This window comes from Poecilia reticulata, linkage group LG10, assembly GCF_000633615.1.
Source record: "Poecilia reticulata strain Guanapo linkage group LG10, Guppy_female_1.0+MT, whole genome shotgun sequence".
Lineage (NCBI taxonomy): Eukaryota > Metazoa > Chordata > Actinopteri > Cyprinodontiformes > Poeciliidae > Poecilia > Poecilia reticulata.
The window spans coordinates 2,618,634-2,634,797 of NC_024340.1; the positions used below are offsets into that span (position 1 = coordinate 2,618,634).

The 16,164-nt window shown below is 40.1% G+C and overlaps 1 protein-coding gene across 8 annotated transcripts in view; it reads left to right on the top strand.

Moving 5' to 3' along the window:
* ablim3 (actin binding LIM protein family, member 3) overlaps positions 1–16,164 on the top strand; it is a 59,415-nt gene that overhangs the window by 20,423 nt on the left and 22,828 nt on the right. For all 8 annotated transcript variants that reach the window (XM_008419568.2, XM_008419569.2, XM_008419570.2 and 5 more), the window contains exon 3: positions 9,203–9,386. In XM_008419568.2, coding sequence (XP_008417790.1) covers positions 9,203–9,386 — 184 coding nt within the window. The remainder of the gene's footprint in view (positions 1–9,202; positions 9,387–16,164) is intronic.

Here is a 16,164-nt window from a genome sequence, read left to right on the forward strand (position 1 = left end):
GTCACCGGTGTACTGCAATACTAAACTGGATCCGATATTCTGTTTTTCATATTTATAGTAGCTGTACTCCCACTGAAAACTATGTCTGGATATTTTGAGTCTACACATGGGCAGAGAGCTCCCTGCTCATGTTCCAGAGGCAGTGATCGGCTGCTGCTCATCAGCCAGAATGTGCCACATCCTTTCCCATAATTTGCCTTCTGGCAGGGCTTCTGCTCAGACAGCACTTTTCTATAGCTTTCATTGTGAAGCGTGGAAAACCCGGTCACATGCAAACAAACATGTTGCATGTTTCTTTGAACTTAACAAACTCTGTCTCGCTTACTTTTAATTGGTACTTTCCAGGTGGTGCTTTATTTATTTATTTTTTTCTCGTTTCCCTGTTGCTGTTTTGCTAAATTTTTTTCTCTCTATTTTTTTTTATAACTTTGCTGTTTAAATGTGTCAAAATTACGTGGTTAATTGTTCATCTGTGGTTTTGGTACAGCACTAACCTGCTGTTACCAATTATATTCAATTGTGATTTTTCTTTAAGAACTACATAGAATATGAGATAGAAAAACAGTACTCACATTATTATTTTTCTAGATATTCTGCCGTAGTGCTTATTAAATATTTCTGTTCAAAGGAGAGGGGACGTCACACTGTGTGTGTGTGTGTGTGTGTGTGTGTGTGTGTGTGTGTGTGTGTGTGTGTGTGTGTGTGTGTGTGTGTGTGTGTGTGTGAGAGAGAGAGAGCAGTCACTAAAAAAAAAACAGGGTTTTACTATTATTTTAAAATAAAGACAAAATTGTTGGAGTTGACATTTTAAACCATCATTTAAAACCAGATGTGATAAAATATTATGTCCCATTCTTTACACATTTACACTCTCATTGTTTCCAGAAAACAATTTCCACTRTGCCTTCCTGAAAAAAAAATGGTATTATTAAACTGACARAAACTCTCTAAGGATTTCAACCCACATTCTCAATATGTAAATGCACAAACAACCATGCCATTGATCACTTTATCCTGCCTCTATGAAGCTATACTGTCTGTCAGCCACATTATCATAATTCCTCTGTCATGCATTAGTCATTGCAGAAGCATCTCACCAATCATGTGCATTTAACCTCTCATTCAAACTCATTATGCTGCAGCTTATTATAGTACAGGAAGGCGGTCGGCAAGGCAATCAGCTCAGGAAAGTAAGTCTGGTAGGACAGAAGCCAACTCACAGACTGATGCCTCAGCTCCAGACAAAGGGAAGGCGGTGGGGGGTGTAGATGTGGATAATGTAGATCCCATAACTCTACTGAGTGTAGCAGCAGGCTCCGGAGTATGGATAGTGTGGTGTTGTATTACAAGTGTGTTGGCTGACTCGTGCATAGTGCTCCAATGACATAGTGACCACATTTTACCCAGCCTTCAAAGCATAATTGGCACTTTTGGATTCCAGCAAACACAGCGGGTTCTGCTTTTTGGCCGTGAGCACAAAGCTCGGTCACACATAAATCTCACGGCAAAGAGTAAAATAGGTGTACGTTTCCGCTGTGGTCTCCTCGCCGAAAAACACAAACGGAGAAAATAAAAGGAGGCAGAGGTACGGAAGAAAACAAATTAGCACATAAACTAGGAAGCTGCTCCCTTTAGCCGTTTGTTGTTGCAGGTAAAAATCAAAATAGATTCATTTTACGAAACAGTAGTGCTGTGTAGAGAATTGGAAATTTACATACAGGTTGGATAATGCTCCATTTCTCTCAGGTATTCTCACAAGGGTGGGAAAAAAATTTACTCTTTCTCTGCAGACTTTTTCATGTCTATTTGGATACTTTTGCTTTCGCCTTTCGGTCTGTATGTTACTAACATTAACCTGCTATGATTGTGCTCTTGTGAAAAAAAACAACAACAAAAAAAACATAGGAGTAACAAAACTAGAGTAGAAAAAAAGCAAAAATAAAGAAAGAGAAACAGACAGAGAGAGAGAGGCACAGGAGAGAAGAAAACATGGGGGGTTACTGGGAAGGGGAGCTTCCTGTAGCTATAGCAACCGCTGGTACACTGGTCCAATCACCACGCCAAAGTGTGGTTGCTAGGGAGAGATTCCGGCAGAGGGGAAAAGGGAGCGCGACTGGAAGCAGCTCTTTTCCCTGGCGACTCCCATGGCTTCAGCTGAGATGACAGGGATTATTTCTCTGCTTGTGGCTCCCGAGCATCACCATCCTTAAGGGCTTTTACATGCTGAAAGTCCCACAAATTGCCTGGAAATGTGTCYGTGTGYGTACGCAGAGTTGAGCCGGAAGCGCTTAGGTGAGAACGAGCCCGGCTCAGAGGAAGAGAGTGATTTCTGAATAACAGAGGCAATTACAATGTGACAGCCCCCCCGCTGTGTTAGACAAACAAATACAGTCCCTCTCGGAATCGCTTGTGCGCATCAAGCTGAAACGTTATCGTTGCCGTTTTGAAAGAGCTGCGGCTCCACGRTGGGGTAATCTCTGTACGTCTACGATCTCATTCTCACTTGTTTTCCCCTCAGCTGACTCCCTTATCAGTCTTATGAAGGTTAAAAGCTGAAGGCCTCAACAGCAAGTGTGGTTTGCTCGTATGAGGGAACTCTACTGRGCAGCCATCTGTCTCTAGCATTCATAGCAGCCAAATACATGGGAGAACCTGTCTGTCATCCATATTTTTGTTTTTTTGTTTATGTTGCTAGCTTCATCTCACTTCAAATTCCTCTATAGAAACCAGTCTGTTTCTGTTGTTGTGTAGCCATGGTAGCTTCTTTGGATGCCTGCCAGATTTTTTTCCAATGTGCCCTTCTTTTAAAAAAATAAAAATAAATTTTTAATATATATATATATATATATATACAAAGATACCGAATTGATTGAGATGCTTTACTTCATGCAAACCTCTTGTCATGGTAAAACCACAAACTTTGATGTATTATGTTGAGAAAGAATTACCTGAAATATTGTGTTTAATATGCCAAGTCTGTCTCCATGTGAGCATAATCTTAATGCTCAAGAGGATTGATGATGTGAATATAGTAAAGAAAAAGAAAAAGAAAAGAGGGAGGAAAATGTGAACATCACCATGGCAGCAACATATTCAGTAAAAACATTCACAATTTCGTGGGGTTTTTTTTTATATCAAGTAGCTCTATATTTTCCTTTGGATATTTAGAAAATTCATAGGAAGTAAAATTTTCCAGGTTTAGTTCAGCCTCATTAACATGCTAACCCCTTTAACCAAACGGAAAACAAGCTCCAAAGGTCAAAAAGTCTGCACATATTTTGGCCTCATTAAGCAACTTCAGTTGGGCTATAAACTTTTTTCTCTCTCTCTCTCTCTTGTGGCCACTTCTTCACCCTGCGACTTGGCACAACTTGAGCAAACACATTATTTACTCTCGAAGTGTTTCCTCCCGTCACCAAGGCTAAGATCTGGGGCACAGAAAGAGGCTGTGTGAGCACCCGGCCTTTGTAGCACAAATGAGAAGGTGAATAGGTGAGTGCTTTCCTCTGTGCAACTTGCCAAACCCTTTAGTGAATTGTCTCAGGTTGTCTGCCTTAGCTTTGGAAACCGGCATGTTGCTGAGAGCTTTGCCACAACGAGAACAGAGGGCAGGATTCCTTTTATGAGCTGTACAAAGCATGTCCATTAAGTGTCACACACACACACACACGCGCACACACACACACACACACACACACACACACACACACACACACACACAGAGAGAGAGAGTTGAGGATGTTTGAGGAAAGAAGGCTGCTTTGAGGTGCAGCCCTGCATTGGTGCGAATAGGGAGATAAAGCGGAGACCTTGTTCAGGGCCTCAAAGGTTTGGAAGCTGTCTTGAAACGGAAAAGACAGAAAGGGAAGCGGAGGAGTGACCGGAGGTGTCGGGACTATTTCAGGGTCCCGGCCCGGGCCGACGTGGAGAGGAGAATTTTAATTGCGTCTGTTGGCTGGAGATAAATACCCAATCAAGCAGACCCCCTGTGGATGCCTAATCGGCGCAGTCCTAATGACCGCAGCGGTCTRYGTGCTAACATCTAATCAGTAGATTTATGATCTCCAGATTGTAACTACCTGCACTGCCAAAAAAGAGCAATTTAGATTAAACTAGGTCTTTGATGTAGTTCAAACCTGCAAAGCCGATTCTGCTGCGAATCYGGAAGACACAATCTCACTCTCTTTAAGATAGGACTGCTCCTGTGGRGGAGAAAGCTTTTGACAGCAGATATTCTTAAGTAGACACAKGGTAAATCATATTTATGGGACAATAAAACGGATCAGACTGACTCTAATATGAGCTGCTRTTTTTATGGGTAGTTGTMTACAGCAWGCAGCTCTGGTTGTGGGGTTGGAGCAAACCTCTTTCTTTAAGGAGCAAAGCAAACTTGCAGCAGCAAAGAGCATCCAACCTCGTCCCTGTTCCACCCACAGTGCTGGCAACCATCATGTGGAGGGWTACGTTTTAAAGCCTCTGCTTGATGGTTGTGGCTGAACTCAGAGTGCTTCCAAAGAAAGCGCATTTCAAAATGGGTGGCCCCCTCCAGAAGGTTTTTTATGGAGGTTTGATGCRTTTCAAAAGACGTAAAAGTTGCTTGTTCGATACGTCTGGCTCACACCAAATATGCCTGGCAAGAAGAAATTCTCTGCTTTCGCATATTTGTTTGTCTCTCAGCTTAATTTCGGAGCTGAATCTCAAAAAATATGTCCACCCGTTGCATCCATCCATCCATCCACGTCGACATCTATATAAAACATTAGATATTAAATGGCKTGCTTTGTTTTCCACATGCAATTTGCTCCAGCTGGTTTTTGTCTCACAATAACTTTACCCTAACCAGGAAGAGCCCATCAACCATTTCCTTTTTTTCAAAATTCCAGTAACATCCAATCTTTTTATTTGAAAGCATGTGTGTTTATTCTAGGTCTGATCCAAAAATAAAACAAATGAATTTAAAAAGCGCTAAATGTTATGACCCTATTGTGTGAAGTACTTTCCCCATCTGGGAGGCTAAGCCAAAATGTGTTCTCCTTAACTTTTAAAAATCAATTTTACACTAGTGTAGCTTAGAATTACTCCTCAGTTCATTCATAGCACTGTTATTTAAGAGTCAAGCTTCCAGGGACTCATGTAAAACAGCAAATGTGTTATAGTTCCCCTAAAAGGAAACGATTGAGATACTTAAGAGACGGCATTGACTAGAGATAACTATACTGAAAATGTTATAACAAACACTTGTGATATCAGTGAAGATCTGATGGCAAGCTTGAGCTCAAGACTTAATCTTGAATCAGTAATTACATGAAAATATGAACTAATAGCTTTGAAAAATATTAGCTTAAGATCCAGTGCTATAAAACAAGATTATGAAATTGTTTTTTGCTAAAGCAAGCTTGAGGTGTAAGATAAAACTCCAATATTTGAAGTTTATGCAACAAGAACAAGCTTATTTTCACACAGCGTGTAAAGGTGAACAAATGAGCTCAAAATCCTGTTTTACTGAGTCAATACATTAAAATTGTTACTATGAAAATGACCTTTAATATGACAAAATATAGAATACAAAATGCAGTTGGCACTGCAATAGGATCTAATTAATTTTAGATCAAGTATATTTTATGCATCAGACACATTTCGTGTCGGTCGATACACAATGTGCTTGAAGTATGCGTCAGAAATTAAAAAGTAGAACCAGCATCACAAATCAATACAATAACTGGAAATCAATAAGTATAGATTAAAAAAAAAAAAACACGAGTAGAGTCCRTGAAAATAATTTCAGATTAAAGATGACTGATGCGTTAGCATGGCGACCGTGTATGAATTCTGAGTCTGAATGCATCTGGGATTGTAAACAGATAAAAGTGGGTCTATAATGCAAAGCGCTGTGAGTGGTCAGTAGGGCTGGGAAAGCACTTTGTAAAATTCAGTCCATTTAAAATAAATTAGCCAGCTTAAACCACATTTTCATGAAGCACTTATTTCACAGCTCATTAAACCTAATGGAGAACTATTGATATAGGTTATGTTAGACATGGCTTTTGAGGGGCCAGCCGCATTCAGCACTCTCCTTTTGTGCTGTAGATCTGGAGTTTACATCTAGATTKGGTTTGGAGAGGTGAGGACTTTTTTCATGTTGCTGCTGCAGACTGCTTTGCTGAAAACTGGTCACTGATCCAAGCTGCCATATTTTATTTTATTTTTATTTTTTTCAGATTTTTGAAATGATACAACACTGTTATAACACTGACATAGCTGACTGAGACACTGTTCTTCTACCTCAAGGCTGCAAACTCTATGACCGAGTAAATACTGTAACTGTTTATTCTGAGAGTTGAATTGAACCAAGTCTGGTGTGAAGGAAGGGGTGAGTGAAAGGTGGAAATTTATTAAAATATTGTTTGTTTGCATTGTAGTTAATAAAAAGTACAATTACCCATGCTTGCAGAAACTTTGCAAAATTGTCTAGCAGCATAAAGTGATTTTTTTACGGTCAGGGAGCAGAAATATAGGCTTGAATCACATCTCACTTCCTCCATTGTTTAAGTACTTATGCATAGCTCTATATGCCCTATATGCAACTGTGGTTTAGCTGATGAATTGGATTTTGTGCAGGCTTTTTTTATTTAGCTGTTTGCATAAAAGCAAATTGAGCGTGAATAACCAAACATTGTGTTTAAAAACGGTGTGGACATTGACACACATATTTGGAAATGTGAGCCTTTGAAATGCAAAATGAAGTTTAGTCATTTATTTATTCATCAGTCTTTAGGTAAAGGCAAAAAAGAAATGCTTTGTGAAATGCCGAGAACAGTTCAACAGCTGAAAAGACAATTTTAAATGATCAAATTAATGCTCAAAAGTCAAATTCAAATTTAAACAATTTGTTATACATATCTACATCCGCATATTTTTRCATCTCCTTACAGCTAAAGACAAAACTTGGGCCTTCAGTGCCTTGTATTAAACCCCAACCCCTTTAAATGTGCCGCCCACACTACCACCGCCGCCACATCAGTCAGACTGGGACCCAGCTGTCTCTAGGGTAACCGTGGAAGGTTTACATCCTCCTGGCAACTGAGCAAAGGGGATGTTCCTTACAATACATCCAGCCAATCACCCAGTTAGAGGAAAACACGGCGATTAGACAACAGGTGAACCCTCTATTCAGCTCCTCCAATCCAGATTGAACAGATTGAGGCAGCCAGATGTGATTTAGCCTGGCGTCCATATGCTAATGCCGTCAATATATTATGCTAATTGACCGTATGCCACTCATTTCCAAGCCAATTTGAGGAGAAACTGAAAATCATATTGTTTTGAGAGGTGGGGGAGAGGAGAGGACAAGTRAAAAGAGGACAAGAAGGAAAAGGGGAAAAAAAACAACAACACTKTTTGTGCAAACTGACTGTCTTTTTAGGACGCATCAGTTTTGAAAAGGGCTTAATAGATGTGGAAATATTTACCCACTCGTACCATTTCCTGGGAAGGGATTCGGTAGCCTGTGATTTTGGTTCTTGGTGAGACCGTTAATAGGTCTGGCTGAAAATGCAGCACAGKCACTTTTTGAAGCTGTGCGCCATTGTTCAGTGGTTTCGGAAATGTGGTCGGCGCATGCACACGCAGATTTTTATGGAGTGATTCAGCTTTGCCTCTCCCCAATCAAAGTTTTTAGCATTTCTGTACCTACTGTGCCTGAATCTATAGAACTGTTAGGAAAAAAAAGAAAAAAAGAGAGAGAACGAGCCGCTGTCACTGCTCTGTAGCTTGTGTCCCTTTTCCTCATCACAACTCTGCATGTGAGCAGTGCCGTCTAATCACTGGGTGGATTTATGTGTTTCTGTTCTCTTGAGAGAGATGAGATTATTTTTGCTTTCAAGCAAGGCCCCCACTGATCTTTTATTACACCATTAAGTCAATATGATCYTCTCATGGACAGTTTAAGATTAAATGTAACCTCTTTGGAGGATTTTATATGTGCGTGCGTGCGTGCGTGCGTGCGTGCGTGCGTGCGTGCGTGCGTGCGTGCGTGTGTGTGTGTGTGTGAACTCTGCCTGCTCGCAACCACTAAAAAAACAGTCGACTTTGGGAGCAAATCCATTCTCTACAACATCTGGGTGCTATCAGTTAGGAGGAGAAATGTATGTTAGTCTATATGCACTTAAAACTGCAGTATGTAACTTTTATAAACATTATTTATTATTTGTTTTTACTGTCACCAGTCTAACATGAGACAGATGATCTGAAAAAAATTGAGCCCCTGTTTGAGTTTCTTGTTCTAACATTTCAATCCTGAATCGCACTAAACTAACGAGCTGTCAGACTATGTTGATCGGCATCTTTTTTCTTTGCAAAAATCCCAAAAAAATCCAATTATTATTACAATTTTTTTTTGTATCAAACGTATTTATTTCTCCATTATGACAGAAGTAGTCTGTCGGCATGCAAGTTGAACGGTTGCCAGCGGAGCTCAAAGTTACATGATAATAGTAGCTGTGGGATAATTACAGAGCTGCTGCAAGGTCAAACCTATAATTCCTAAGTACAAGGCAAAAATTCAAAAATCACTTACACAAAATGATTATCGTTTTTTTTTTTTTATTATTATTATTATCTTAAAGCAGATATATCCAACCGTATCCACATTAGTGCTGCTTATGGGTGGTAAACCACACGTGTGGTGAAAACGATACCAGCAAACACTAATCTGTGAATGTGTCTCCGAGCCACACAGTGAGTCACACCCACTTGGAAGTCGCTCTCAGTTTCACAGAAAAGGAATCAAACTCGTATTGTTCTGTTCTGAATACACAGTGTAATATATGCATGCAGGAACTGAGCGTTCACCCTTTGTGTCCCGCGTGTTTTTTTTGTCTTTCTCAGCAGTATTTAGTGCAATTTTGGTCCATGTTTACTGTTTTGACTCCTTTCATTGTTCTGAACCAAATTACTTTCCCACTGATTATATCATTATAATCCCATCAGAACAAATTGGCTCGCTGCTCTCTGGAATGGCATAACTTCCTTATCAGCCATGTGTAAAGACACGCAATATGCACAGGACAGAGGACAACAGAATACCAGTGAAATCCTAAAAATAGAATTGTCCAATTTCCATTTTCTTTTACGTTTATTTTTTTCCTTTATATGCTTTACAGATTTAGGTGTCTGATTGTCTGCCGATTCTTATCTCCCTCAGTGTGTAACTGTGACCTGGCACGATCTGGCTTCTTCCAGAAGAAGGGCGAGTACATTTGCACGGCGGACTACCAGCGTCTGTACGGCACACGCTGCGACCGCTGCGGCAACTTCATCACAGGAGAGGTGGTCTCCGCTCTGGGACGCACGTACCACCCCAAGTGCTTTGTCTGCAGTATGTGCAGGTATGCAGAGACCCGTTTCACTTCACAGCCATGCTGGACGTGCTTCCCATAAAAAGATGACACCTAAAAGTCTTTGCAGGCTAATTTGCTAATGTTAGCATGAGGTCATGGGCATGGGTCCAACATTAGCTAAAACTGCCACACCTTTTACTTGAGGGCCTTTAATGTTTTGGTCCATTGTTGTGGAAAAAAACTATTACTAAACACCGATCAGGTAAAGTCACTCAATCAGGTTTATTTATGAATTGTGCAAAACTCAAACAATCAATCATGAAGCCGTTCTGGATGGAAAGCTCTGCCAGGCAGAGACAACACATGAGTCTTATATAAAAGAACATTTCTACAATCTTTATGGTGAGAAGTGAAAAATTATCCCATCCCATTTAGTTCATTTGTTTAATCTAAATCTTAAAGTCTTATTTTAATGTGGTAACAGAACATAAATTTGTGCATTCCTGATGCGTAATTAACTAAGTCTAAAGTTTTAAACTTATCAGTTTTAATTTTACACACATTAAAGTTTCTAAACTCTTAAACATCCTTAGGAGTCAAACACCTAAGAATGATCATAATTAAACTACCCAATTTCATGTGTTTTCTAGGAAACTCCACAAAAAAAAATTCCATTAGTGCAGTGAAGGTACAGATAAGCGTCCTTTCAAAACAGTTGTCCCCTGCAGGTGATAGAGTTTTTTTTTGTCTTCTGATCCTCCAGATCATCTCCATCATTTTCATCGGCTGGATTTGTAGGAGGAACATCATCTGGTCTATGGGAGGACAGATTTGAGGAGTTGAGGTCAGAGGTCAGGTGCACTGCGCGAGGCTCAGACAGGGAAAGAAAAAAAGCATATAGTAAATTGATTAGGGTTTGTTTTGACGTTCTCCTTGTTGTTTTCTATACATATACATTTATATTTATGAATCTTATTTTAACCTTTTACGTGATCATATTGTTTTAGTCATTTATTATCCATCCAGTATTATGGTTCCTATTTGTGGAAGTTTGTCAGAGAAACCTGAGGGCTAATTGTTAGTGCAGCTCTTAGAGCTGCTTTTAGTATGAAAGGGTCCCTTATAAATAAAATGTATTAATTGATTGATCCTTTTAAGAAATATATATTTTTTTATTTTCAAACACACAAAAGAAAAATTAAACATATTAAGGCCTGTAATTTATCAACAAAAGATTTATGTTCAGCATTTTATTCCAAACAATTCACCCCGAGGAGTAGACTGAGTACTGGAACCACTTAGACCCATTCTTCTTGAATTGGGTGGGATTTCCTCTTTAGACTGCAAACGTCTTCACAGAATCCAACAAGTCAGCTTTGTGGTSGCTCTGCCTCTTAATCCTCTAAGAGGGGCCTTTATTTCCRATAAAGATCTTTAGGATTCTCTAAAGGTTTGGTTCCCTCAATTTAGAAAAYCAAAACTCAAGGAATCACCWGCCTTATTGACCTTCCTTGCGGCTCGTGTTTAGTCAGGGTGCTGGATTTGGGRTGGAACMCTCCAYGCATGGTTAGTAGTTTCCGAGTGTCTTAACATCCGTGGGGTTTATCTCCTCCTTTGGCCAGCTAATTATTCCTGCAGGGTCAACTGACCTTTTAATTAAAAAATAGTTACCCCGTAAACCTATTAAGGCCTTTTGCCAACACTGGGAAAATCTACTAATGATACATGGTCAGTTATTTTTAAAATTTGTCATAGAGACATTTTGACAGACTCTTTTTTTTTAAAGTATTGTTTTAATCTAGTCACAATGGAGTTTTTAAGAGCAAACAACCTGTTTAAGGTCATCCTATCAATAAGATTTAAGGGTACCTCTTCAGCGACCCACATCATTTACTGATTGATTGATTGATTGATTGTTTGTCATTGAAATGGAGACTTGCCAGTACATGCTTTGTGCCAAATGTAAATCATTCCCTGCCACAGGAAATGATTTGTCCTCTGACCCCTTTGCCTCTTGTTCAATTTTTTTTTGGCTCATTGTTTGGCCATGAAAAATTTCCAAATTATAAATTATTTTTTGGCTTTTTTTGAGTCATGTTTCTCATTTGACCCCACAACCTGTAAAGGTCACCAGATGGGAAATGTGCCACATAATGAACATAGTTAGGGATCACATGCAGTGCATTCAGATGATTATTTTATTGTTTCTACATCTATCAGTACTAGACAACCACAAAGCACATGTACTGAAGTTATGAAAAATGGTCCCTTTCATTTAGCCTCTTTTCTGAGCCCCTCAATCCTGAAAAGACAAAGTTTGATGATTTTTGATTGTACAAAACACTAGAATGGGTTCAAAGAGATTCGAAGATTTGAGGCCGAATGCACACTTTCTGGAACGAGTCCAGCAAATACTTACTGGCAAGGTAGGCAATAAGCAATTATCTTCATCCTTAATCCGTGTGATTACAAGCAGCTAATTTGTCTTAGGACAACATGGGGAATTGCCCAGTTGTGGGCACAAAACCAAATACTTGTGGCTGCCAAATGCTTTTACTTTATTAGTTTTAGTTTGGATAACAAAAAAAAAAATGCCTTGCAACGACACACAGCTTCTACGAGGAAACAAGGTAAATTTTTGTCTTCCTTTCAATCAGATTATGAGACGCCTTCCTTGACCAAGGTTTTATTTATTTATTTTCCACGTAGAAGCTGGATGACAGCCTGGTAATGGCTTGTGTTGGTTCTCCTTTGCTAAACCCAGCTGTAAATCCCACAGACCCTGGGACCTGAACCGTCCATCTAAAAGCTTCCATTAGACAAGTCTGAAGTGTGGCTGCAGCCAGCAAAGCAGAGCTATGACTAACACAATTTCATGCACGGCAGTGGAGTGTGCAGCTTAACTTACACTGGGTTCACTATGCAAGGAAAAAAAAAGAAAAATATGAACTAGCTTCAACAGTAGTTTGAGCAAAGATATTTTAAAATGTAACACTGAATTCATATTAGATACACCTCAGAAAGTAGAAATCTACCAGGTTATTTTTCAGGTATGAGTCAACCTCTGGCATAATTCTGGTAGGAAGTTTCATTCTTTGCAATTGGTAGATTTCCTTCAAATTTGGTATTTTAAAGTTTAGTCTAATAGAGATGGGATAACATCTTTGTCAAGGCCAGCTCAAAAGTTTTACGTCAGTCAGTTGAAACGGTCAATTAGCTCCAACTTTCAGCCTTCTAGTTGGTTTGCTAAGATGGATTTCAATAATTCTCCATCAGTTTTCTTCACTGTAGTTTGTGCAAAACTACAGTGCAGCTAAACAAACTGAAAACTTGGTAATTAGTGGCGAAACTCGATTCAAATGTTTGAGTTAATTGCAAGGTATGTAATTAATTGACCACATTTTAAAATAAGCAACATTTTCAATTCAAAAAGACTTTTTTTTTTGCTAAATGATTGAACAGACACATGAACGGTACGGTACGGAACGGAACGGTTTCGACCATGCTTGCATTAGAACTTGCGACCGGTTCCACCCGGCCTCTTGGAACCACAAGAGCTGTGGTTCCAATCGGGCCGGCCAAGCGGTTCTGCTTAGAATCAGCAGCTGATTGGCCGCTGGCTGTTATGGAGTCAGACGTTGATTTTCCGTTGACAGCTGGCTCTCACTAAACTGTATTTTATTTTGTAAAGAGTGCTCTTTTCAATATGTTTATTATTAGTTTTAATTAGCAATGGATTCGTCTCAATATAGTGCAATCACCTGGTCTAATGATGAGGTAATTTTTTTCCTCCGCTTACTCGCTGATGAACTAGTACAGAATGAGCTAGATCGGTCAACGAGGAAAGAGAAAGTTTTCCGCCGCATCTCTGAGGAAAAGGCTTCGGCCGCTACATCAAAACCATTGTTTAGTTTCAAAAATAATGACATCAGGTACAGCTTCGATGGCGCCCTCGGTGTATATGCAAACACAACAGGGCTGGAACTGTTCCGCTCCGTTCCTTGCAGTCCGAAAACGGCTTTAATGTATGCTGTGTTTTTGTACTAATCTTTATCTAGAGAAAAACAAATACAGCCGGAGCCGACAACAAATAACACTTAGATGTTAGATGCCTTCACTGCTGTGTGTTTTCCAGCAATGCTCTATCATTCTGTCACTATTTATTCAGTGTTGGCAATTAATTTGTAAAACGGCATCGACTGTCCAACAAAAACTGGAATATTTAATTTGCACAGTGAGCCTACACAGTCTTCCCAAAGACTTCTCAAAGGAGGTGAGAAGATGAAGAGCAGGAGAGAAAAGATGGAAGTTCAAACCATCTCTCCATCAGTCATAATAACTGACTGTCAAGGATTAGATCTCTGACGATGACGTCTCTGTCCAGTTTTCTAACCGTACAGCAAGGCAGAGATTTTTAAAGAGAAATGGCAAAAGCAAACAAAGTGGATTGGCAGCGCTGGCCAAAACCTCATGGTGTCATCCAGGGCATGTTGCTGTGGAATATCATCTTTGCTGCCCAAGAATGTATCTGTTGGCGTGCCGTGACGATCATAAGACTGTCGTACTGCAGCAGTCTTCAGTCCTTCCTGCCACCAACGTCACCATCCACACCGACGCTGTGAAGATACTTGGATGACTTTCCTTACAACAGGAATAAATTTCCCTTTGGTTTAAATAAAGCACTTTTGAATTCAACTGAGTCACATCAAATTCAAATAAAACACAGAAATTTGTAATAAGAAAATATGTGAAAAAAGTAAATCGATTATGAATACTTTTTCTTTTATCATTTGCCATGTGCTCATCGTTTTCCTGGTTTACTGTTCTGCGTCTGATCTGGAGGAATTCATCAGCCCCCTGAGGGATAATAGAAGAACAGGGGACGTATTGTTGAGGCATTGAAAAGTCAATTTTCTTCTCTTTTGCCATGAGACAGGGCTTTGCATCTCATGACCACCCAGTCCTTCCTTTTGGAAATCAGGCAGTAGAAGGACGGTGACTAACTTTAGAGGCTTTAATCATTAAAGCAAATTCCATTTCAAATATCAAATGACTGGAAAGTGGGGTTGTTTTTTTAGCTGTTACGTGATTCAGATTAAACAACGTAAATCAACAGTTATTTGGATAAATAGCCGTTGGATAAATTGCCACGCAGTTGGATAAACCAAAATTAGGACGTCTCTTTCCTCTCTCAAACAAACAGTCGTCATCAGGCTCGAGTCCTCATGTCGTACCACATGGAAGTCTATTAAAAGCTCAGCTTGCGATTCAGATTTGTAGCTATCTGTCTTTCTCGCTGCTCGCATCAAAAACCACTCAGGTCTGTTTTGAAGCGTGATAGGTTTCGCATCAGGTGATCTTCAGTTTCCTCCCTCCAGGCGACTGGTGTGTTTTCCTCTTGTCAGAGATCTGTTTGACATTGCCGCTCGAGCCCGCCAGCTGTGGTCAAAGGAKGAAGAAAAAAAAAAGGAAAAAGGACAACCGCCACGAAGCGACCAGCGACAGTCAGTGGAGCAGCTCTGGTGGTGACAGGAAACGAGGACAGCGAACTGGAAGAGACGACGCCGAAGCCGCCGGGTCGACTTTATATCCGCTGTCAACTCTACTCGCACCCTCCTCTGCTCCCTTTGACTGTCCCCAGAATTCCCATCATCGTGTTCTCGCCCGCAACACTCCACTGCACCAAAAACTGCTTCAGTTCACCTTCACTGCTGAGCTACTGCTACTTTTCAGTGCTAACGTTCTTAAAAAGCACCAGTGATCAAAGCCACTGGGCTCATGTTAAAATACCAGAAATAACTTCCCCTTTTTGTGGTCAAGGGAAAAAAAATGGAAGAAAAAAAAAGTGCTGTCCATTAAATATGTAATAAGAGTAAATTTTTAAAGTGCTGAGAAAGGCTGACGACGCAAGAGTGTCTTGAGGGAGCAAAAGTAACGCAGGTAAAGACAAGGTCATAGACAGACTTTTCTGCACCATCGCAGCAGATTTAGTTCTTAAGCTGGAGTAGAAACTGAGAAGTTTTCGGTGAAACGCTCAGACATGAGCCGTGTCTGGACCACAGCGATGGAGCAGATAAAAAATAAAAGCCCAAGAAAGAGGCTGTAGGGCTCAAAATCAGATGGTTGTAGTTTTACTTTAGCTTGTTGGTTTATGTCTGGAAGAATTGAACGTAGAGGCAAATGTGGAACGAAGCGGTCAAATTGAACTTTTCGACCTCGCGCACAAAAAAACGCACGTGTAGCAGAAAACACGGAACGTCACCCTGAACACACCATCAGCAGAGTGACTAACAATGTTGGCAGTTTGGGGATGTTTTTCCTCCAGCGTCGGCAAGGAAGCTTGTGAGATTTGAGATGGTGAGACTGGGAGGCGTTTCCGGTTGCAGCAGGAGAAATGACTCTTAAACATAGCAAGAGCAACAATGTAATGGATTTAGGCCAAACCTTTTCAGGGCTTACAAATTTGTACTTGCATTTCATCCTGCTGGACTGATCTGAAACGAAATTTTAAAAAGACGAGCAAATGTTATTTAAAGTTTTGTAACTGCTGGTTAACCTTGAGATATGAACAGCTAAAAGTTTGTGTATGGTTGTTGTTTTTTTGTTGTTTTTTTTTCCGTGTTTACTGAGGTCTTTGTTGAATAATTTGTGTTCTGGAATATCCCTGCTGGTTCTACTGCTCCCTTCGCTTGTTTGTTCCTTTCTGTTTTATGCATGAAAGTTTCCCATTTTAGAGTAGATGCAAAAAGAAACAGAATGAAAAAAATGGAGGTGAATGCAAAGTTTCCCAAATTTTGCATTCACCAAAAAAAACCTCAACTGCTGT